The sequence below is a fragment of the Pelophylax lessonae genome, assembly GCF_965119305.1.
Source record: "Pelophylax lessonae genome assembly, chromosome: 6".
Lineage (NCBI taxonomy): Eukaryota > Metazoa > Chordata > Amphibia > Anura > Ranidae > Pelophylax > Pelophylax lessonae.
In genome coordinates, this window is record NC_138773.1 from 331,528,793 (window position 1) to 331,553,321 (window position 24,529).

The following is a 24,529-nucleotide window of genomic DNA, read 5'->3' on the forward strand; positions in this document are numbered from 1 at the left end:
GTACGGGATTCTACAAATAAAACTAATTTATGAATATTTATATTTTCCTCAGCCAATCCAGTAGGAGGTTTGTGCCACTGGTGCATGCTGGGGGAGAATATGAATATTTGGGACAGGCTATGTGCTCTCTCTCTTCCGCTGGGCGGTGGCCTAGAGAGGTGCTGCTGGATGGAGATTTGCTGGTTTGGGCAGTAATATGGGCTAAAGTGGTCCTGAAGCTGCCCTGCTTTGTCTGGCGGAGACCCGGGGGGGGGGGGGGAAGGGGCCTTGATGGAGAAAGCCAGAAGGAAGGCTGGTTTCTGAGGGGCCTGGTGACCCATTTGGAGGATGCACTCAAATTTGGGAACATGCTTACAGTGTTGCCGGTTCGGCTTAAAGGTTCTGACACTGTGAATCTGGACATTGATCTGGAAAGTCTGTAAGTGATCTGCTATGATATCTGTGACCCCCAACCCCCCCTCGGTTCTGCAATAAAAAGTGAGTGGTGCAAAATATCCTTTCTCCATCCCCCCATTTTAGCCATGAACTCAGCCCTGGGGTGAGATGCTAGCCCGCCCCTGTCTCCGGAGGCAGTGCTGGGATAGGGTCATCTAGAGCCCAGCATGCCAAATTGTCCCCCCCACCCCCAAAATGTATGAGTATTATGTGTCAGCAAAAATCCCCTCCTCCCCCTCAAAAAAATCGAGCACTAATCTGCGTGCTTACCCCCTAAGCATAACTTCCCCCTCCTCCTAGTACAAATCCACCCCCCCTGCTTAAATCCCCCCTCCCAGTACAAATCTTTCTCTCCATATGCCCCCAGCACAACCCCCCCCCCCCTCCCTGCAGAAAATAATTTCCCCCTCATAGCACAAATCTTCTACCCCTCAAATTTCCCCTCAAAGCACATATCCCAACCCCCCCCCCTCCCTCCCCATTCCAGTACAAATTCCCCTACCCTAATCCCTTATTCTAGCACATTTCCCCTTCTAGCACAAATACCTCCCAATCATCCCTACTGGCACAAATAAACCCCCCCCCCCCAAAGAAAAAAAAAACATTTCCCCTCTACCATATTACATTTATAGCACAACTCTCCCCTCCTCCCAGTACAAATCCGCCCCCTGCTGAAATCCCCCCTCCCAGCATAGATCTTTGTGCTGTATATACCATCTGTATATAGGATTGTGCTGTGTATATACCATCTGTATATATGACTGTGCTGTGTATATACTATCTGTATATATGACTGTGCTGTATATACTATCTGTATATATGACTGTGCTGTATATACTATCTGTATATATGACTGTGCTGTATATACCATCTGTATATATGACTGTGCTGTATATACTATCTGTATATATGACTGTGCTGTATATACCATCTGTATATATGACTGTGCTGTATATACCATCTGTATATATGACTGTGCTGTATATACCATCTGTATATATGACTGTGCTGTGTATATACTATCTGTATATATGACTGTGCTGTGTATATACTATCTGTATATATGACTGTGCTGTATATACCATCTGTATATATGACTGTGCTGTATATACCATCTGTATATATGACTGTGCTGTATATATCATCATATATATACAGGGAAGGTCAGACAATCATCATTACATACATGCTGTGCATTTCTTCCTGTGTGCCGGCTGGAGCTGTCCCAACCCAACTCACCGATTTCCAGACCCCCCTCCCCCCCAAGTGAGCCGCCCCGCCACCCACACACTGCTAAGTATGGTTTAATGGCGCTACCTGGACCCCTGGACATGTCACCTGCTAGTGGGGATCTTCTGTGTCTCAGGTAAGTATAGGCCACTGACCACCAATGGTATGTCACTGACTGTGACACCAAGGAGAGGGACGGCTCACACACTGCTGGGGGGGTTATCCCACTGGCACCAATGCTGAGGAAAAATCCCACTGGCAGCAACCACCGAGTATGCCCTTCCCCCCAACCCCCCCCCCCCCACTGACTGCCTTGTTGGGGCGTTCTTCCCCCAATGACCAGGTTCTATCTGACACACTGCTGACCCCTGCACTCTATATATTGTGCGGTATGTTATATACTCCTGACTGCTGCACTTTATACCTTGTGTGTTCATTTCATACTGCTCACTGCTGCACTCTGTACACTGTGCTGTTCATTACATACTCCTGACACCTGCACTGCACTCTGTACACTGTGCTGTTCATTACATACTCCTGACACCTGCACTGCACTCTGTACACTGTGCTGTTCATTACATACTCCTGACACCTGCACTGCACTCTGTACACTGTGCTGTTCATTACATACTCCTGACACCTGCACTGCACTCTGTACACTGTGCTGTTCATTATAAACCCCGAGTGTTGCACTTTATACCTTGTGTGTTCATGTCATACTCCTGACTGTTGCACTCTGCACACTCTGCTGTTTATTACACACTCCTAACACCTGCACTCTGTACACTGTGCTGTCCATTACACACTCCTAACACCTGCACTCTGTACACTGTGCTGTCCATTACACACTCCTAACACCTGCACTCTGTACACTGTGCTGTCCATTACACACTCCTGATGTCTGCACTGCGACATTGCGGCGGACAGATCGGACCCCTTGACTGACATTTCTGACACTTTTGGGGGTACCAGTGACATTACTACAGTAATGAGTGCTAAAAATATGCACTGTCACTGTAATAATGGCACTGGCAGGGAAGGGGTTAACACCAGGGGGCGATCAAAGGGTTAAATGTGTCCCTAGGGGGTGTTTTCTATCTGTGAGGGGGATGGGCTTATGGAATGAACACAGAGATCTGTATTCCTAAATAGGAGGAGCTCTGCGTTCATCACTGACAGAACAGCGCTGTGCTGTGTTTACAATGGCAGACCGCCGTTCTGTCTCCACGGGGAGTGATCGCAGGTGCCCAGTGGCAATCGTGGCCGCCGGACCTGCTGATTGGCTCCCTCTGTGGCCAATCAGCGTGTGCACGCCCCCACTAGCTGTCCCGTGAAGCGATGTACAGTTACGCCGTTCCTTGGGGCGGAGCCGAGCTGCCGCAGTTTATGTACTGGTGACGGTCAGCAGGTGTTTGAAGTAGGCAGAGATAAGTCTTGGCTCTCTGTCTGTATTCTGTGTCAGGAAAATAAAGATTTCTATTCTATATTTATGACTTTCCTTTGTGCTGAGGTTTATGTGTGTCCAGGGGGGGGACTGGGCCAGGGGGAGGGGGTTAATTGCCCCTTGGGCCGCTCTGATGCTCCGTAAAAAGTCAGCACTGCTTCTGTCACAGACATGCCTAAAGGATTCCTGGAGAAGAGAAGTAAAAAGCCCCCCCCCCCCCCCCCCCGCTGACCTACTGAGTGTGGGATGAAGACAAGGACAGAGCAACGGCCTCCCCCCCCCCCCCCCCAGCATGGATGGTGTAAACCGTGTCTGAGCAGAGGCCGGTTCCATGCCCCACTGGGGACTCTTCTCTTCTGGCAAGCCCCTACCAAGCTGTCCCAGCTCCCCCCAAACACCCCCTGCTGGCCAGGTCAGGAACCTAGATTTAGTCAGTAAGTAGAGCAGGCAGAAGGAGAGGGGGAGGGGGGCCGAGTCGCTGCACCATGGGCCTCTGGTTTGTACTTGCCCCCTGGGCCGAAAGTTGCCAGTCTGCCCCTGTGTGTGCCTGTTAGATTGCCATTTGCAGCTCAGTAATTACAGAGGATTTTGTGGGTAGGACTGTGGGACATGTAGTCCACGTATACAGCAAGGAAGAGGTGGAGATTTATTTGAATTACCACCCCTTTGTTTTTTGCTGCAAGCATTCTGCACACCCGGCTTATCTGCCCTGCCCCCGCGTTTCCCTCTTTTAGATCAGAATGACAGGCGGTATTTTTAGGAGAATTTAGTAAAGGATGGTCCTATATTTCTCTGATTTTATTTGCTAAGTAACCTTTGTGTCAGTTTATTAGATGGAGGTTCAAAGCATAAAATTCATTGTGCATCTGGAACAGCGACAGCGCCATCTAGGGGACAATGTAGGTACGCAGATCTGGGTTCAGATGGGGTGATACAATGTAACATTTCTGGATGTTTATTCTGCTGCCCTCACTGTGACAGGTTCCCATCTGGGGGGGGGGGGGGGGTACTAAGAGTGTATAGGCTGCTCACTGTGACAAGTTCTCCTCTGGGGGGGGGGGGGGTACTAAGAGTGTATAGGCTGCTCACTGTGACAGGTTCTCCTCTGGGGGGGGTACTAAGAGTGTATAGGCTGCTCACTGTGACAGGTTCTCCTCTGGGGGGGGGGGGGGGGTACTAAGAGTGTATAGGCTGCTCACTGGAACAGGTTCTCCTCGGGGGGGGGTTCTCCTCGGGGGGGGGGGGGGTTCTCCTCGGGGGGTACTAAGAGTGTATAGGCTGCTCACTGTGACGGGTTCTTCTCTGGGGGGGGGGGGTACTAAGAGTGTATAGGCTGCTCACTGTGACGGGGGGGGGGGGGGGGTCTTACAGTGCTGCTCACTGTGCTGTGTTCCATTCATAAGCTTTGTTGAAAGTTTCTCTTGCACCTGATTGGGTATTTAGAGCGAGCGCAGCCTCACCGCATATCGCCTTCACGCAGTGACCAGACTCCATTCCCACCACATGCAGTCCAGTGCATTTTTTTTCTGCATCAAAAACGCAGGAAAGTCGGTTATATGGTTTTCAATGGCGTAGTTCACACCGGTGCGTTCCAGTTCCAGAAAAAAAAGTTGAACTTTTTTTGGCACTGGACTGTACTAGAATGTGGTAAAACGCACTGGAACACACATCCTTAATTAAGATTCAGAAAAAAGGGGGGGGGGTGCACTGAAACGCACCAAAAACACGTAAAAAAAAAAAAAAAAAAAAAAACTCCTGCAATAAAGGATCTGGGACGCACCCGGACTGCGTTTGTATGGAGTGAATTGTCCTTTAGTGTATAATTAAGGATCTGAGTGGAATTGTCTTCTCCCCGCAGGTAGGGGGCGCCCACCTGCTTTGTGACCTGCTGGGGGTGATGCAGAGAGCCCGGGAGACGTGTGCGGAGTCCATGGCAAACCACAGCCTGTCTGCGGGGGGCTGGCGGCCGGAGGAGGGTGAGTGACGTCTTCTTCTGGATACACGGAATGCTCAGCCTGCAGTCCATACATTGGGCAATACTGAAGTGATTGGGATTGGACAGTTCATGGCGGTGACGGGGCACACAATGTGCTGGTGGGGGGGTGGGGGGGGGATCAGTTTGTTTATTTATCTGTAGTCTCTGTTACGAAGTTCCATCAGAACAATGTGCAATCAATAATCAATACACAATGTGGGCATGCAGAGACAGAGCCGTGACGTAGGAAGGAGAGGAGGTCATTGATCCGCTTGTCTTTGTGTTTCAGGATGTGCCAGGATGTGGGACAACATCAGCTGCTGGCCACCGACCCCCCTGGGACAAACTGCCACCATCCCCTGCCCAGAGATCCTACAGATCATCACCGGCATCCAAGGTGAGACCAGATATCACACCCTCCGGGAGGTAGAGAATACCTCTGCTCCTGGCCTCCTCTCTAACCAGTTATACCCACCACCGGGATATCATATCTCCAACATGATCCTCTAGAAAGTAGAAAATACTCTGCTCCTGGCCTCCTCTCTATACCATCCACCGGGATATCATACCTCCAACATGATCCTCCATAAGGTAGAACATACTCTGCTCCTGGCCTCCTCTCTGACTGTTTATACCCACCACCAGGGTGTCATACCTCCAACATGACCCTCAATAGGTAGAAAATACTCTGCTCCTGGCCTCCTCTCTGACCATTTATACCCACCACTGGGGTATCATACCTCAAACATGTCGTGGAAATTAATAGGGCTTGGAGCATAGAAACCTGCTTAATGCACGGAAGATTATTACGCACCAAACATTATTAATAGCTTGTATTGAAAAGTACAATTGTACCACTCTTTTTCATAAGAATTTTCCAAGCACTCGGCGACAAAAAATGGAACAGAAACGCTGGGTCATTTTGATGCCATCTGCCAGGTCTCTCTCTTGGTATGTATGTGTGTGTGTGTGTGTGTGTGGGTAAGAGCAAGTGTTTGTGTGTAAGAGTTTCTGTGTGTCTGCATGGATGAATGGCTGTGTGAGCTTGTGTGTGTGTGTGTGTGTATATGTGTGAGCCTTCCTGTGTCTTCTGTGTGAGTCTCAGGGCAGGGCTTGGTTTATTTACAGCAAGTGAACAAAAGGGAGTTACAGGGAGTGGCTTCACAACCACCAATCACAGACACGTATACATTCAAAAAAACACAATAGAAACTGTGGAGTACATGCCCATGAATGGACACGAGCGAACAAAGGGCTCAACTGCCACAAGGGGCTCATGGCTTTTCATTGTTCATTCATGTCAATCCATAAACATGTACTCATACTTATTAGTGGGTCCAATCATACATGATTCATATATAAACCAAATATGACAGTGACCATTCTAACTTTTCCAGTTGATGATGAGGCTTTATCTGCATAAGATAATAGCAGCAGCCCCTCAGTCACACCGATCGAATGTGACTAAAAGATGCCATCTATTAATCTTGGTAAAATGATAAGAATTTCCATATCACAAACATATCTCCGCAGTACGGGGCCCCGAACTGCGGACATAGATCTGTGCGATGGACTCTCTTTGCTACTAGTATTGTGCCATCTCATCCAATGGAAGGTTTTCACTAAACAAGTCTTTCCTGCAATGACAGTTAAAGCGATAATCACTGTAAATAGCGATTATCGGTAAAACTCGACACTGGGAGACATTATGACTATTTAACTAAAGAAATGTCCATCAAAATTTCCACAACAAACATGACCCTCAATAAGTAGAAAATACTTGGCTCCTGGCCTCCTCTCTAATGAATTATACCCACCAACGGGATATCATACCTCCAACATGGCCCTCCATAAGGTAGAACATACTCTGCTCCTGGCCTCCTCTCTGACCATTTATATCCACCATCAGGGTGTCATACCTCCAACATGACCCTCCATAAGATAGAACATGCTCTGTTCCTGACCTTCTAAACCTCTCTATTACCCCGGAATATCACTTTCCCAACATGACTCACCGTGACGTAGAATTCTCAGCTCCTGTCTTATCCCTCCGTTTCTCATGGACTCCTCTTCAGGTCATCAAGCTGGTCCCATTAGTGGTGGATCTAGCTCTGCAGAGGAAACCTACCTGACTCTAGCCAGGGATCTTTTATTTTAGGGCTTTCAAGCATAGAGATTTGAGAAGGTATTAAGATGGCGATCAGTTGGTCACCACTTGGAATTTAGCACCTTAGAGTTCACCTCCTGGAATTATCTCAGTATGGAGTTGTGAAGGACAGAAGATCCTGGATGTGTCACCCCTGAGGTTGATGTCTTATGAATGGTTCTGCACACACTTCACACACATGACTTCTCTATCTCTGTAGGATCCGTGAACCGAAACTGTACGGAGAAAGGGTGGTCACCGGCTTTTCCACCGATGGACGTGGCCTGCGAGTACAACGTCAATGACACGGAGTCTGAGGATGTGGTAAGACCTCACTATTACACTATGAATGCCATGTACCTGCAGAAGGGATTGTTAGAATGTCACCTCTGACCCCCCCCCCCCCCTCTGCCCTGTGTTTTATAGCAGGAGTATTATATGCACCTGAAGACCCTGTACACAGTGGGATATGGCATGTCTCTGGCTTCACTGTTCATGGCGCTCATCATTCTACTATCATTCCGGTGAGTGGAGAGATTTCTATACCGATACAAACGTATACATTCATCATCCCACAACAGAGACTGAGACTGGATGACACCACCCAACCCATGACACCACCCAACCTATCACACCAACCAATGACACCACAAAACCCATCACACCAAGCAATGACACCACCCAACCCAACCCATCACACCAACCAATGACACCACCCAACCCATCACACCAACCGAAGACACCACCCAACCCATCACACCAACTAGTTACACCACCCAACCCATCACACTAACCAGTTACACCACCCAACCTATCACACCAACCAATGACACCACAAAACCCATCACACCAAGCAATGACACCACCCAACCCAACCCATCACACCAACCAATGACACCACCCAACACATTACACCAACCAAAGACACCACCCAACCCAACTCATCACACCAACCAGTAACACCACCCAACCCATCACACCAACTAGTGACACCACCCAACCCATCACACAAACCAGTGACACTGCCCAATCCAAGCAGTGACACCACCGAACCCATCACACCAAATAGTGACACAACCCAACCCATCACACCAACCAATCACACCACCCAACTCAACCCATCACACCAACCAATCACACCACCCAACTCAACCCATCACACCAACCAATCACACCACCCAACCCACCACACCAACCGATGACACCACCCAACCCCCACCCATCATACCAACCAGCGACACCGCCCAACCCAACCCATCACACCAACCAGTGACACCACCCAACCCATCACACCAACCAGTGATACCACCCAACCCATCACACTAACCAGTGACACTGCCCAATCCAACCAGTTACACCACCCAACCTATCACACCAACCAATGACACCACAAAACCCATCACACCAAGCAATGACACCACCCAACCCAACCCAACCCATCACACCAACCAATGACACCACCCAACACATCACACCAACCGAAAACACCACCCAACCCAACTCATCACACCAGCCAGTGACACCACCCAATCCATCACACCAACCAGTGACACCACCCAACCCATCACACTAACCAGTGACACTGCCCAATCCAACCAGTGACACCACGAACCCATCACACCAAATAGTGACACAACCCAACCCATCGCACCAACCAATGACACTACTCAACCCATCACACCAACCAATGACACCACTCAACCCAACCCACCAGACATGACACCTGTGCTTTCTTATCTCTTGGAGGGCAGGAGGCTGCGCTGTACCCGAAATTACATCCACATGCACCTCTTCATCTCCTTCATACTACGAGCCATCTCTGTCTTCATCAGGGACGCCGTACTCTTCTCTGTAGATGACATCAATCACTGCAGTGTCTACCTGGTAAGAGAACAGCTTGACAACCACAAGCAACTTAGACCAAGGCCTAGCGAGACCTATCCCAAGAGTAAAAAGCAACCTAGACAAAGGCCTATAGCGAGACCTATCCCGAGAGTCACAAGCAACCTAGACCAAGGCCTAGCGAGATCTATCCTGAGAGTCACAAGCAACCTAGACCAAGGCCTAGCGAGACCTATCCTGAGAGTCACAAGCAACCTAGACCAAGGCCTAGCGAGACCTATCCTGAGAGTCACAAGCAACCTAGACCAAGGGCCTAGCGAGACCTATCCCAAGAGTAACAAGCAACCTAGACCAAGGGCCTAGCGAGACCTTTCCTGAGAGTCACAAGCAACCTAGACAAAGGCCTAGCGAGACCTTTCCTGAGAGTCACAAGCAACCTAGACCAAGGCCTAGCGAGACCTATCCCGAGAGTCACAAGCAACCTAGACCAAGGCCTAGCGAGACCTTTCCTGAGAGTCACAAGCAACCTAGACCAAGGCCTAGCGAGACCTATCCCAAGAGTAACAAGCAACCTAGACCAAGGCCTAGCGAGACCTATCCTGAGAGTCACAAGCAACCTAGACCAAGGCCTAGCGAGACCTATCCTGAGAGTCACAAGCAACCTAGACCAAGGCCTAGCGAAACCTATCCCAAGAGTAAAAAGCAACCTAGACAAAGACCTAGCGAGACCTATCCTGAGAGTCACAAGTAAGCTAGATCAAGGCCTTGGAAGACCTATCCCAAGAAACACAAGCAACCTAGACCAAGGCCCATGGTCACAAGTGATCTAGACTGAAATCTATGGCCACAAGCACACAAGACCTATTTGTAGCCACATGCAACTGAGATTGAAGTCTACGACCACAGGCAACCTAGATGGAGGTCTATGGCCCCAAGGAACTTAGATGGATATCTATGGCCCCGTGCCAAACCTAGCTTGACGTCTTTGGCCAATAACAACCTAAATTATTGTACATGGTTACTAACAACCTAGAGCTACGTGTTTCTTTGTTTCTTTGTTTTACTTTACTCAGCAGGTCTTAGATTGTGAGCATGCGCTTAGGGATGGGTACCTCTGTCCTTCCCTGGTGTGGGGTATTGGGGGATGGGTACTTCTGTCCTTCCCTGGTGTGGGGTATTGAGGGATGGGTACCGCTGTCCTTCCCTCGTGTGGGGTATTGGGCGATGGGTACCTCTGTCCTGCTCTGGTGTGGGGTATTGGGGGATGAGTACCTCTGTTCTGCCCTGGTGTGGGGTATTGGGGGATGGGTACCTCTGTCCTTCCCTGGTGTGGGGTATTGAGGGATGGGTACTGCTGTCCTTCCCTCGTGTGGGGTATTGGGGGATGGGTACCTCTGTCCTGCCTTGGTGTGGGGTATTGGGGGATGGGTACCTCTGTCCTTCCCTGGTATGGGGTATTGGGGGATGGCTACCTCTGTCCTTCCCTGGTGTGGGGTATTGGGGGATGGGTACCTCGGTCCTTCCCTGGTGTGGGGTATTGGGGGATGGGTACCTCTGTCCTTCCCTGGTGTGGGGTATTGGGGGATGGGTACCTCTGTCCTTCCCTGGTGTGGGGTATTGAGGGATGGGTACCTCTGTCCTGCTCTGGTGTGGGGTATTGGGGGATGGGTACCTCTGTCCTGCTCTGGTGTGGGGTATTGGGGGATGGTACCTCTGTCCTTCCCTGGTGTGGGGTATTGAGGGATGGGTACCGCTGTCCTTCCCTCGTGTGGGGTATTGGGGGATGGGTACCTCTGTCCTGCCTTGGTGTGGGGTATTGGGGGATGGGTACCTCTGTCCTTCCCTGGTATGGGGTATTGGGGGATGGGTACCTCCGTCGTTCCCTGGTGCGGGGTATTGGGGGATGGGTACCTCGGTCCTTCCGTGGTGTGGGGTATTGGGGGATGGGTACCTCTGTCCTTCCATGGTGTGGGGTATTGAGGGATGGGTACCTCTGTCCTGCCCTGGTGTGGGGTATTGGGGGATGGGTACCTCTGTCCTGCCCTGGTGTGGGGTATTGGGGGATGGGTACCTCTGTCCTGCCCTGGTGTGGGGTATTGGGGGATGGGTACCTCTGTCCTTCCCTGGTGTGGGGTATTGGGGGATGGGTACCTCATGCTGTCTTCTATATTACCATATATCATATATAATATGTATATCTCTGGGTGGGGGTTGTATTATATACTGTATATATGATGGGTGGGGGTTGTATTATATACTGTATATATGATGGGTGGGGGTTGTATTATATACTGTATATATGATGGGTATCTGGGTGGGGGCTGTATTATATACTGTATATATGATGGGTGGGGGTTGTATTATATACTGTATATATGATGGGTACCTGGGTGGGGGTTGTATTATATACTGTATATATGATGGGTGGGGGTTGTATTATATACTGTATATATGATGGGTACCTGGGTGGGGGTTGTATTATATACTGTATATATGATGGGTGGGGGTTGTATTATATACTGTATATATGATGGGTACCTGGGTGGGGGTTGTGTTATATACTGTATATATGATGGGTGGGGGTTGTATTATATACTGTATATATGATGGGTGGGGGTTGTATTATATACTGTATATATGATGGGTGGGGGTTGTATTATATACTGTATATATGATGGGTGGGGGTTGTATTATATACTGTATATATGATGGGTGGGGGTTGTATTATATACTGTATATATGATGGGTGGGGGCTGTATTATATACTGTATATATGATGGGTGGGGGTTGTATTATATACTGTATATATGATGGGTGGGGGTTGTATTATATACTGTATATATGATGGGTATCTGGGTGGGGGTTGTATTATATACTGTATATATGATGGGTGGGGGTTGTATTATATACTGTATATATGATGGGTACCTGGGTGGGGGTTGTATTATATACTGTATATATGATGGGTGGGGGTTGTATTATATACTGTATATATGATGGGTGGGGGTTGTATTATATACTGTATATATGATGGGTGGGAGCTGTATTATATACTGTATATATGATGGGTGGGGGTTGTATTATATACTGTATATATGATGGGTGGGGGTTGTATTATATACTGTATATATGATGGGTGGGAGCTGTATTATATACTGTATATATGATGGGTGGGGGCTGTATTATATACTGTATATATGATGGGTGGGGGCTGTATTATATACTGTATATATGATGGGTGGGGGTTGTATTATATACTGTATATATGATGGGTGGGGGTTGTATTATATACTGTATATATGATGGGTGGGGGTTGTATTATATACTGTATATATGATGGGTGGGAGCTGTATTATATACTGTATATATGATGGGTGGGGGTTGTATTATATACTGTATATATGATGGGTGGGGGTTGTATTATATACTGTATATATGATGGGTGGGGGTTGTATTATATACTGTATATATGATGGGTGGGGGTTGTGTTATATACTGTATATATGATGGGTGGGGGTTGTATTATATACTGTATATATGATGGGTGGGGGTTGTGTTATATACTGTATATATGATGGGTGGGGGTTGTATTATATACTGTATATATGATGGGTACCTCTCTCCTCTCTATAGAAGGACTGTAACTACGTCATGATCTTCTTCCAGTATTGCATTATGGCCAATTACAGCTGGCTCCTTGTGGAGGGACTCTACCTGCACACCCTCCTGGTGGTTTCCTTCTTCTCTGAGTGGAAATACTTCTGCTGGTATATTGCCCTTGGCTGGGGTGAGTAGCTGGGGGGGTCCTCTCTTATGGTCGGGGTATCACAGCTGATTTCTCATGGGGGAGGGGGTTGTGGGATTGGTCCAGGGGCAGACTGCAACTTTCAGCCCAGGGGGCAAGTAGAAACCAGAGGACCGTGGTGCAGCGCCTCGGCCCCGCTTCCACTCTCCCTCTTCCTGTCCCCCTTCTGACCCTCATTCCAGGGTGAAGCTCCTCTCCCGGTACTCTCGACTCACCGGCTGAATCCCAGTTCCCAACCTGTCCAGCAGGGGGCAGTTGGAGGGAGCTGGGACAGCTTGGTTGGGGCTGTCCGGGAGAGGAGGAGAGGAGAGTCTCCAGTGGGGCAATAAACTGGCCTCTGCTCAGACACAGTTTACACCATTCATGCGGGGGGGGGGGGGGGGGTTCGGGGCTGCGCTCTGTCCTTGTCTTCACCCCGCACTCAGTAGGTCGGCGGCAGGGACTTTTTACTTCTCTTCACCAGGAATCCTTTAGGCATGTCTGTAGCAGAAGCGGTGCAGCCTTTTTATGGAGTATCAGACCAGCCCAGGGGGCAATTGCCTCCCTGCCACCTGGCCCAGTCCTCCCCTGGATTGGTCGCAGTAGGACAGAGTTCAGGAGGAAGTCAGTGCAATCTACAAGGCTGCAGACATATTTTATGAGCCAGAGAGCTGAAGAAGAGGAGAGAGATGAAGGAAGGGAGGACAGATTTCTGTTTAGCTGCTCTGGCTTTCCTCCCCTTGATGGTAAGACCTGGGCTCAGTGCTGGTGCATTGCTCTGGTGTGGGGTATTGGGGGATGGGTACCTCATTTCTGCCCTGGTGTGGGGTATTGGGGGTTGGGTACCTCTGTTCTGCCCTGGTGTGGGGTATTGGGGGTTGGGTACCTCTGTTCTGCCCTGGTGTGGGGTATTGGGGGATGGGTACCTCTGTCCTGCCTTGGTGTGGGGTATTGGGGGATGGGTACCTCTGTCCTGCCTTGGTGTGGGGTATTGGGGAATGGTTGTCTCTGTTCTTCCCTGGTGTATGGTATTGGGGGTTGGATACATCTGTCCTGCTTTGGTGTGGGGTATTGGGGGTTGGGTACCTCTGTCCTGCTTTGGTGTGGGGTATAGGGGGATGGGTACCTCTGTTCTGCCCTGGTGTGGGGTATTGGGGGTTGGATACATCTGTCCTGCTTTGGTGTGGGGTATTGGGGGTTGGATACATCTGTCCTGCTTTGGTGTGGGGTATTGGGGGTTGGGTACCTCTGTCCTGCTTTGGTGTGGGGTATTGGGGGTTGGGTACCTCTGTCCTGCCCTGGTGTGGGGTATTGGGGGTTGGGTACCTCTATTCTATGTTGTTGTGCCTCCTCTGATTGTCCGTCTCTCCCTCCTCCAGGCTCTCCGCTGGTTTTCATCATTGCCTGGTCTGTGTGCCGCCATCTGTATGAGAATACCGGGTACGAGTCTATTACAGTTCATACAGCGGGGGAGGGGAGGGGGGGTACATGCAATTTGCCCCAATTTACAGCCATCCTGGGCAAAAACTTAATTGGTCACCCCAAATCTCCCCCTAAAACTGTTCAATAAATAGAGAACCCAAATATTCTTCCCTAACACTGGCTAATGCCCCCAAGGTCCCCGAGGGGGCCACATAGGAAGAGCCAAGGAGCTGCATCTGACCTCGGGCCGCAGGTGGGGCACCACCCATATACTCATATTCTAGTATGTACCTGAGTCCCGGGGATCGGCTGTATGTACCTGAGCCCTGGGGATCGGCTGTATGTACCTGAGTCCTGGGGATCGGCTGTATGTACCTGAGTCCCGGGGATCGGCTGTATGTACCTGAGTCCTGGGGATCGGCTGTATGTACCTGAGTCCCCGGGATCGGCTGTATGTACCTGAGTCCTGGGGATCGGCTGTATGTACCTGAGTCCTGGGGATCGGCTGTATGTACCTGAGTCCCGGGGATCGGCTGTATGTACCTGAGTCCTGGGGATCGGCTGTATGTACCTGAGTCCCCGGGATCGGCTGTATGTACCTGAGTCCTGGGGATCGGCTGTATGTACCTGAGCCCAGGGGATCGGCTGTATGTACCTGAGTCCTGGGGATCGGCTGTATGTAAATGAGTCCTGGGGATCGGCTGTACGTACCTGAGTCCTGGGGATCGGCTGTATGTACCTGAGTCCTGGGGATCGGCTGTACGTACCTGAGTCCTGGGGATCGGCTGTATGTACCTGAGTCCTGGGGATCGGCTGTATGTACCTAAGTCCTGGGGATCGGCTGTATGTACCTGAGTCCTGGGGATCGGCTGTATGTACCTGAGTCCTGGGGATCGGCTGTATGTACCTGAGTCCTGGGGATCGGCTGTATGTACCTGAGTCCTGGGGATCGGCTGTACGTACCTGAGTTCTGGGGATCGGCTGTATGTACCTGAGTTCTGGGGATCGGCTGTATGTACCTGAGTCCTGGGGATCGGCTGTATGTACCTGAGTCCTGGGGATCGGCTGTACGTACCTGAGTCCTGGGGATCGGCTGTATGTACCTGAGTCCTGGGGATCGGCTGTACGTACCTGAGTTCTGGGGATCGGCTGTATGTACCTGAGTCCTGGGGATCGGCTGTATGTATCTGAGTCCTGGGGATCGGCTCTACGTACCTGAGTCCCCGGGATCGGCTGTACGTACCTGAGTCCCCGGGATCGGCTGTATGTATCTGAGTCCTGGGGATCGGCTGTATGTGCCTGAGGCCCGGGGATCGGCTGTATGTACCTGAGCCCTGGGGATCGGCTGTATGTACCTGAGTCCCGGGGATCGGCTGTACGTACCTGAGTCCCGGGGATCGGCTGTACGTACCTGAGTCCTGGGGATCGGCTGTACGTACCTGAGTCCCGGGGATCGGCTGTATGTACCTGAGTCCTGGGGATCGGCTGTATGTACCTGAGTCCTGGGGATCGGCTGTATGTACCTGAGTCCTGGGGATCGGCTGTATGTACCTGAGTCCTGGGGATTGGCTGTATGTACCTGAGTCCTGGGGATCGGCTGTATGTAAATGAGTCCTGGGGATCGGCTGTATGTACCTGAGTCCCCGGGATCGGCTGTATGTATCTGAGTCCTGGGGATCGGCTGTATGTATCTGAGTCCTGGGGATCGGCTGTATGTACCTGAGTCCTGGGGATCGGCTGTATGTATCTGAGTCCTGGGGATCGGCTGTATGTACTTGAGTCCTGGGGATCGGCTGTATTTACCTGAGTCCTGGGGATCGGCTGTACGTACCTGATTCCTGGGGATCGGCTGTCCGTACCTGAGTCCTGGGGATCGGCTGTATGTACCTGAGTCCTGGGGATCGGCTGTATGTACCTGAGTCCTGGGGATCGGCTGTACGTACCTGAGTCCTGGGGATCGGCTGTATGTACCTGAGTCCCCGGTATCGGCTGTATGTATCTGAGTCCTGGGGATCGGCTGTATGTACCTGAGTCCTGGGGATCGGCTGTACGTACCTGAGTCCTGGGGATCGGCTGTATGTACCTGAATCCTGGGGATCGGCTGTATGTACCTGAGTCCTGGGGATCGGCTGTATGTACCTGAGTCCTGGGGATCGGCTGTATGTACCTGAGTCCTGGGGATCGGCTGTACGTACCTGAGTCCTGGGGATCGGCTGTATGTACCTGAGTCCTGGGGATCGGCTGTATGTACCTGAGTCCTGGGGATCGGCTGTATGTACCTGAATCCTGGGGATCGGCTGTACGTACCTGAGTCCTGGGGATCGGCTGTACGTACCTGAGTCCTGGGGATCAGCTGTACGTACAGTACCTGAGTCCTGGGGATCGGCTGTACGTACCTGAGTCCTGGGGATCGGCTGTATGTACCTGACTCCTGGGGATCGGCTGTATGTACCTGAGTCCTGGGGATCGGCTGTATGTACCTGAGTCCTGGGGATCGGCTGTACGTACCTGAGTCCTGGGGATCGGCTGTATGTACCTGAGTCCTGGGGATCGGCTGTACGTACCTGATTCCTGGGGATCGGCTGTATGTACCTGAGTCCTGGGGATCGGCTGTACGTACAGTACCTGAGTCCTGGGGATCGGCTGTATGTACCGGAGTCCTGGGGATCGGCTGTATGTACCTGAGTCCTGGGGATCGGCTGTATGTACCTGAGTCCTGGGGATCGGCTGTATGTACCTGAGTCCTGGGGATCGGCTGTATGTACCTGAGTCCTGGGGATCGGCTGTACGTACCTGAGTCCTGGGGATCGGCTGTATGTACCTGAGTCCTGGGGATCGGCTGTATGTACCTGAAGCCTGGGGATCGGCTGTATGTACCTGAGCCCTGGGGATCGGCTGTATGTACCTGAGTCCTGGGGATCGGCTGTATGTACCTGAGTCCTGGGGATCGGCTGTATGTACCTGAAGCCTGGGGATCGGCTGTATGTACCTGAGCCCTGGGGATCGGCTGTATGTACCTGAGTCCTGGGGATCGGCTGTATGTACCTGAGTCCTGGGGATCGGCTGTATGTACCTGAGTCCTGGGGATCGGCTGTACGTACCTGAGTCCTGGGGATCGGCTGTCTGTGACATGTTGGGTTTGGATCGGTTTTATAGGAAGATTCTGCAAGTTTGTGTAAACTTTGTAAATGCCGCGTGACGCAACGCTCATAATAACGATTTCTGCTTCTTCCCGCAGGTGCTGGAACATCAATTCTGACGCCAGTATCTGGTGGATCATCCGTGGACCGGTCATCCTCGCCATCTTTGTGAGTGCGCAGATAACAGGAAACGCTTTCATGTATAGAAGGGGTGGAGCCTAGTGCTATGAGGGCTCTTCAAAAAGTTTCCGCACTTTTATGTTTATAACTTTGTTAAAAACAGTGCAGAAACTTTATGAAGAACCATTGTATGTATATAATTATCATTTTATTATTATTATTTTATTATTATGACTATTATTATTATTTTATTATTATAATAAATTATTATTATTTTATTATTATTATAATAAATTATTATTATTATTAAAATAATAATAATGATAATAATAGTTTTATATATATATATATATATATATATATATATATATATATATATATATATATATATGTGTGTGTGTATGTATATATATATATATAATTATATTTTTTTATTATTATTATTTTATTTTTATTTTTATATTATAACTGTTCTTATTATTATTATTAATAATAATAAAATAATATTTTTTTTTATTACTATTATTATTCGGATTGGTATTCAAATAATAATAATAGTTATATTATTATTATTTCATTATTATTATTATTATTATTGTTATTTTATATATATATACAGTAGAGTGAGGGGAAAAAAGTATTTGACCCCCTGCTGATTTTGTTGGTTTGCCCACTGACAAAGAAATGATCAGTCTATAATTTTATTGGTCGGTTTATTTTACCAGTGAGAGACGGAATAACAAAAATATCCAGAAAAACGCATTTCAATAAAGTTATAAATGGATTTACATTTAAATAAGTATTTGATCCCCGACCAATCAGCAGATTTCTGGCTCCCAGGTGTCTTCTATACAGGTAACAAGCTGAGATTAGGAGGATTCTCTTATAGGGAGTGCTCCTAATCTCAGCTTGTTACCTGTATAGAAGACACCTGTCCACAGAATCAACCAATCAGATTCCAATCTCTCCACCATGGCCAAGACCAAAGAGCTGTCCAAGGATGTCAGGGAGAAGATTGGAGACCTACACAAGGCTGGAATGGCTACAAGACCATCGCCAAGCAGCTTGGTGAGAGGTGACAACAGTTGGTTGGAAGAAACAGAAAATAACTGTCAGTCTCCTCAGTCTGGGGCTCCATGGAAGATCTCACCTCATGGAGGTTCAATGATGATGGAGAACAGTGAGGAATCAGCCCAGAACTACACAGGAGAATCTTCTCAATGATCTCAGCTGGGACCATCGTCACCAAGAAAACAATTGGTAACACACTACCCCATGGAGGACTGAAATCCTGCAGCCCCCGCAAGGTCCCCCTGCTCAGGAAATCACATGGTACAGCCCGTCTGATGACTGCTAATGAACATCTGAATGATTCAGAGGAGAACTGGGGGAAAGTGTTGTGGTCAGAGGAGACCAAAATCAACTCAACTCACTGTGATTGGAGGAGGAGGAATGCTGCCTATGACCCCAAGAACACCATCCTCCTCCGTCATACATGGAGGGGGGAACATTAGGCTTTGGGGTGTTTTTCTGCTAAGGGGACAGGACAACTTTATGAGGGATGGAGCCATGTACCATCCAATCTTGGGTGGGTCCATCCTTGCCAACTGTAATCTGTCCCGTTATAGCTCAGTCCCGGGCTTGGTCAGCAGCTCCATTGCCGGACAGTGTGTGAGTTTAGAAGATCTGAATATCCTTTCGATCTTCACCGGAAATCTTCTGCACACTCACTCTGTGCCCCCCCCCCCCCACCCCCACCCCCACCCCCAATCACTCTGTGTGTATCCACATAATGTGAACGTACATTCTGACCATTCCATTTACCCAAAAACTAGCCGGGACTCCGCTCTCTCCTCTCAGATATTCCGGAACTCTGCTCTCTCCCTCTGTCAGAGATGCCAGTACTCCGCTCTCTCCCTCTTTTAGATGTAGCGGCACTCCGCTCTCTCCTCTGTCATTGTGGCGGCACTCCGCTCTCTCCTCTGTCAGATGTGGCGGCACTCCGCTCTCTCCTCTGTCAGATGTGGCGGCACTCCGCTCTCTCCTCTGTCAGATGTGGCGGCACTCCGCTCTCTCCTCTGTCAGATGTGGCGGCCCCCGCTCTCTCCTCTGTCAGATGTGGCGGCACTCCGCTCTCTCCTCTGTCATTGTGGCGGCACTCCGCTCTCTCCTCTGTCAGATGTGCCGGCACTCCGCTCTCTCCTCTGCCAGATGTGGCGGCACTCCGCTCTCTCCTCTGTCAGATGTAGCGGCACTCCGCTCTCTCCTCTGTCAGATGTGGCGGCACTCCGCTCTCTCCTCTGTCAGATGTGCCGGCACTCCGCTCTCTCCTCTGCCAGATGTGGCGGCACTCCGCTCTCTCCTCTGTCAGATGTAGCGGCACTCCGCTCTCTCCTCTGTCAGATGTGGCGGCACTCCGCTCTCTCCTCTGTCAGATGTGGCGGCACTCCGCTCTCTCCTCTGTCAGATGTGGCGGCACTCCGCTCTCTCCTCTGTCAGATGTGCCGGCACTCCGCTCTCTCCTCTGTCAGATGTAGCGGCACTCCGCTCTCTCCTCTGTCAGATGTGGCGGCACTCTGCTCTCTCCTCTGTCAGATGTGGCGGCACTCCGCTCTCTCCTCTGTCTTTGTGGCGGCACTCTGCTCTCTCCTTTGTCAGATGTGGCGGCACTCCGCTCTCTTCTCTGATTGGTTGCAGGTCATTACTATGGGACCAGATCTGTCCAATGATCACAAATCTCATGAGAATACTGAGGACCGCCTTTGCTGGGAATTGGTGACATCACACTATGACATCATAATTATTGTGTAGGAGAAATTTGTTTGGTTCAGGAATGATTCTGGCCCCTCCCTCTCCTCTGCAGATAAACTTCATCCTCTTTGTGAGAATCATCCGAATTCTGATGAAGAAGCTGAGGACCTCCGATGTGTGGGGGAGCGACTTCAACCAATACAAGTGAGCCGCTGAGCGCTGGGAGGGACCAACTGGGGGGGGCGGACCTAACACCCAGCACTGGGAGAGACCAACTGGGGGGGAACCTAACTCCCAGCACTGGGAGGGTCCAACTGATAACATGGGGGGGGGGGGGGGACCTGGCATCCAGCACTGGGAGGGACCAACTTATAACATGGGGGTGGGACCTAGAACCCAGTGCTGGGGGAGACCACTAATAACATGGGGGGGGACCTAGCACCCAGCACTGGGAGGGACCACTGATAACATGAGGGGGGGGAACCTAGCACCCAGCTTTGGGAGGGACCATTGATAACATGGGGGGGACCTAGCACCCAGCACTGGGAGGGACCAACTTATAACATGGGGGGGGGAACTAGCACCCAGCACTGGGAGAGTCCACTGATAACATGGGGGGGACCTGGCACCCAGGGCTGGGAGGGACCAACTGGGGGGGGGAGAAAACCCAGCACTGGGAGAGACCACTGATAACATGGGGGGGACCTAGCACCCAGCACTGGGAGAGACCACTGATAACATGGGGGGGGACCTAGCACCCAGCACTGGGAGAGACCACTGACAACATGGGGGGGAACCTAGCACCCAGCTTTGGGAGGGACCATTGATAACATGGGGGGGCTAGCAACCAGCACTGGGAGGGACCAACTTATAACATGGGGGGGGGGAGGAACTAGCACCCAGCACTGGGAGAGTCCACTGATAACATGAGGGGGACCTGGCACTCAGCACTGGGAGAGACCACTGACAACATGGGGGAGGGGGAACCTAGTACCTAGTGCTGGGAGAGTCCACTTATAACACGGGGAGGGGGGGACCTAACACCCAGCACTGGGAGAGTCCACTGATAACATAGGGGGGAACCTAGCACCCAGTGCTGGCAGAGTCCATTGATAACATTGTGGGGGGTCGTACCTAACACCCAGCACTGGGAGAGGGAGGGAGGGAGGTAACAAGAGAGGGGGAGGGAGATAACAAGGGAGGGGGGGAGGAGATGTACTTAGCACCCAGCACTGGAAGTGTCCACTTTTAACATGTGGGGTTTAAGGTTTAAGGCCGTACCTAGCACCCAGGGCTGGAATAGCCCTCTTATAAAATGGGGGGGGGGGGCAGAGATATACCTAGTGCCCAGTGCTGGGAGTAAAAACTCCTAATATGGGGGAGATGTACTTAACTCCCAGGATGGGGGTGGGGAATGGGGGGTGTGGGTGGCTTTGCACATCTTTCCAATTGAACCCAATTAGAAAAATGGTCAATCGGTGAAAATCTTTCTAAATTCACCCCCTAGTGTCACACCCCCGGGGCAAATCAAACTAATCATATCATGAAGTCACCAGGAGATCAGAGATATCAGCAGCTGAAGTTCTATGCTGATCCTGTCAGGGCTGAGCATGGCCCCTCCTCCATATTGGTCCTTCAATGTGATGGGCAGCCTCATTGACCAATAGGAAGGCCCAGGAGGGAGGAGTGGGTTCACCTACACACCCGAGGAGAAGAACTGTTCTGGGGATGAAGGAAGCTGCGATGGGTAAACGCTGTGGAAACGCTCTATAGACCAGATGAGAGATCTCATACCAACCAATCACAGGACAGGAGAAATGTTTGTATTGTTTATTTGTAACTTTGTATCTTTTCCTGAGCTGATCGGTTGAGATGATACATTGGGGGAGATTTACTAAAACTGGAGAATACAGAATCTGGTACAGCTGTGCATGGCAGCCAATCAGCTTCTTCATTGAAGCTTTGACAATAAAACCTGGAAGCTGATTGGTTGCTATGTGGAGCTGCAGCAGATTTTGCACTCTTTCATTTTAGTAAATGTCCCATTTCTGTATATACATTGTATACTCCGCAGAGGACGTAGACTGCGGTGGGCTCTGTCCGGGGGGGGGGGGGTATAGGAGGGTTTCCTCTCTGATGGATCTATTACCCCCCACAGCTCCTCTCCGGTATATGGAGGTGTTATTGTAGTGCTCCGCTGTCCTTTGTTACTCTCTTACCTCATACAGCGCCACAGACGTGCGGGTCACCCCCGCTTGTGTACGTATTTCAGGCTGGTGCCGGGTTCCTCTTTAAAGTGTAATTCTAGATAAAATTTATTTTTTGGTTACATTGTGGAAAGTGGGCGTGGATTGACCCTCTGTCAGGTTTTTATTGGGGAGGAGATTCCTCCTCTGTCTTTAAAGTTAGGCAAAATCCCAACATTTAGATTTGTACCCAGAACATGAAGTAAGGGGAAATCATCCAATAGGAGACAACCGTCTAAGGGGGGGACTTCCTTCACTTTGGCACTTTTCCTTCAACTTCCTGTGGAATCTCTAGGACAGGAAATGAAGAAAAATTTTCTAAATGGCGCACAAGGAGAAAACAAACAACCTGGTGGGGGTTGTAGTCCTCCCCCCCAAAGATAAAAAAAGAACTTATTGTACATTGTTGGGGTTATGAAGAATGATATTAGTGTCCCATGGACTGTATAAAGTGCCGTCACCCATAGCAACCAATCAGCTGTCAGCTTGGATAGTTTCTCATGTCCTGCACTGATGAGACCTGGCTGGTTGCCGTGGGTCACCGTAGATCACGCCCTCTCATTGCTCTCACTTTATACCTCTTATCCCCGGCAGGCGTCTGGCCCGCTCCACGCTCCTCCTTATCCCGCTCTTCGGCGTCCATTACATCATCTTCGCTTTCTTCCCGGAGGATGTCAGCAGCGGCACGGTGGAGATCCGGCTGTCCTTCGAGCTCGCCCTCGGATCCTTCCAGGTGATTTCACTCCTCCACCCAGGAGGGTCTGAATTCTCACTCTATAGACCCAATATACAGAAGTCACAGAGAGCAGAGGTCACAGAGATCAGAGGTCACAAAGATCACAGAAATTAGAGTTTACAGGAGTCACAGAGATCAGAGGTCACAAAGATCATAGGGGGCGCATAGATCAGAGGTCACAAAGATCAAAGAGATCAGAGTCTACAGGAGTTTCAGAGATCACAGGGGTCACAGAGAACACAGAGATCACAAAGATCACAGGAGGTGCAGAGATCACAGAGATCAGACTTTACATGGGTCATAGAGATAAGAGATCACAGAGGTCACAGAGATAAGAGATCACAGGGGTCAGAGGTCACAGAGATAAGAGATCACAGAGGTCACAGAGATCACAAGGGTTACAGACATCAGAGGTTACAAAGATCATAGATCGGAGATCACAGGGGCACAGAGATCAGAGGTTACAGAGGGCGCATAGATCAGAGGTCACAAAGATCAAAGAGATCAGAGTCTACAGGAGTTTCAGAGATCACAGGGGTCACAGAGAACACAGAGATCACAAAGATCACAGGAGGTGCAGAGATCACAGAGATCAGACTTTACAGGGGTCATAGAGATAAGAGATCACAGAGGTCACAGAGATAAGAGATCACAGAGGTCACAGAGATCACAAGGGTTACAGAAATCAGAGGTTACAAAGATCATAGATCAGAGATCACAGGGGGCACAGAGATCGCAGAGATCAGAGATTGCAGAGATCACAGAGGTCATAGAGATCACAGATATCACAGAGATCAAAGGTCACAGAGATCACAGGACTCCCAGAGATCCGAGATCACAGGGGGTCACAGAGGTCACATACATCACAGGGGTCACAGAACTCACAGAGATCACAGAGGTCACAGAGATCAAGGGGTCACAGAGATCACAGAATTCACAGAGGTCACAGAGATCAGAGATTACAGGGGGGTCACAGAGATCAGAGATCACAGGGGGGTCAAAGAGGTCACAGAGATCAGAGGGGTCACAGAGATCAAGGGGGTCACAGAGATGAGAGGTGTCACAGAGATAACAGAGATCAGAGGTCACATAGATCACAGAATTCACAGAGGTCACAGAGATCAGAGATCACAGGGGGGTGTCACAGAGATCAGAGGGGTCACAGAGATCATGGGGGTCACAGAGATGAGAGGGGTCACAGAGATCACTGAGATAACAGAGATCACAGAGGCCACAAAGATCACACACCAGGAAAATT

At 50.1% G+C, this 24,529-nt stretch overlaps 1 protein-coding gene across 1 annotated transcript in view; it reads left to right on the plus strand.

Moving 5' to 3' along the window:
• SCTR (secretin receptor) overlaps positions 1-24,529 on the plus strand; it is a 53,138-nt gene that overhangs the window by 12,351 nt on the left and 16,258 nt on the right. Inside the window, exons 2-11 of the mRNA XM_082261919.1 lie at positions 4,968-5,085; positions 5,374-5,481; positions 7,451-7,554; positions 7,657-7,754; positions 8,982-9,114; positions 12,706-12,859; positions 14,236-14,296; positions 17,517-17,586; positions 20,402-20,493; positions 23,130-23,268. Coding sequence (XP_082118045.1) covers positions 4,968-5,085; positions 5,374-5,481; positions 7,451-7,554; positions 7,657-7,754; positions 8,982-9,114; positions 12,706-12,859; positions 14,236-14,296; positions 17,517-17,586; positions 20,402-20,493; positions 23,130-23,268 — 1,077 coding nt within the window. The remainder of the gene's footprint in view (positions 1-4,967; positions 5,086-5,373; positions 5,482-7,450; positions 7,555-7,656; positions 7,755-8,981; positions 9,115-12,705; positions 12,860-14,235; positions 14,297-17,516; positions 17,587-20,401; positions 20,494-23,129; positions 23,269-24,529) is intronic.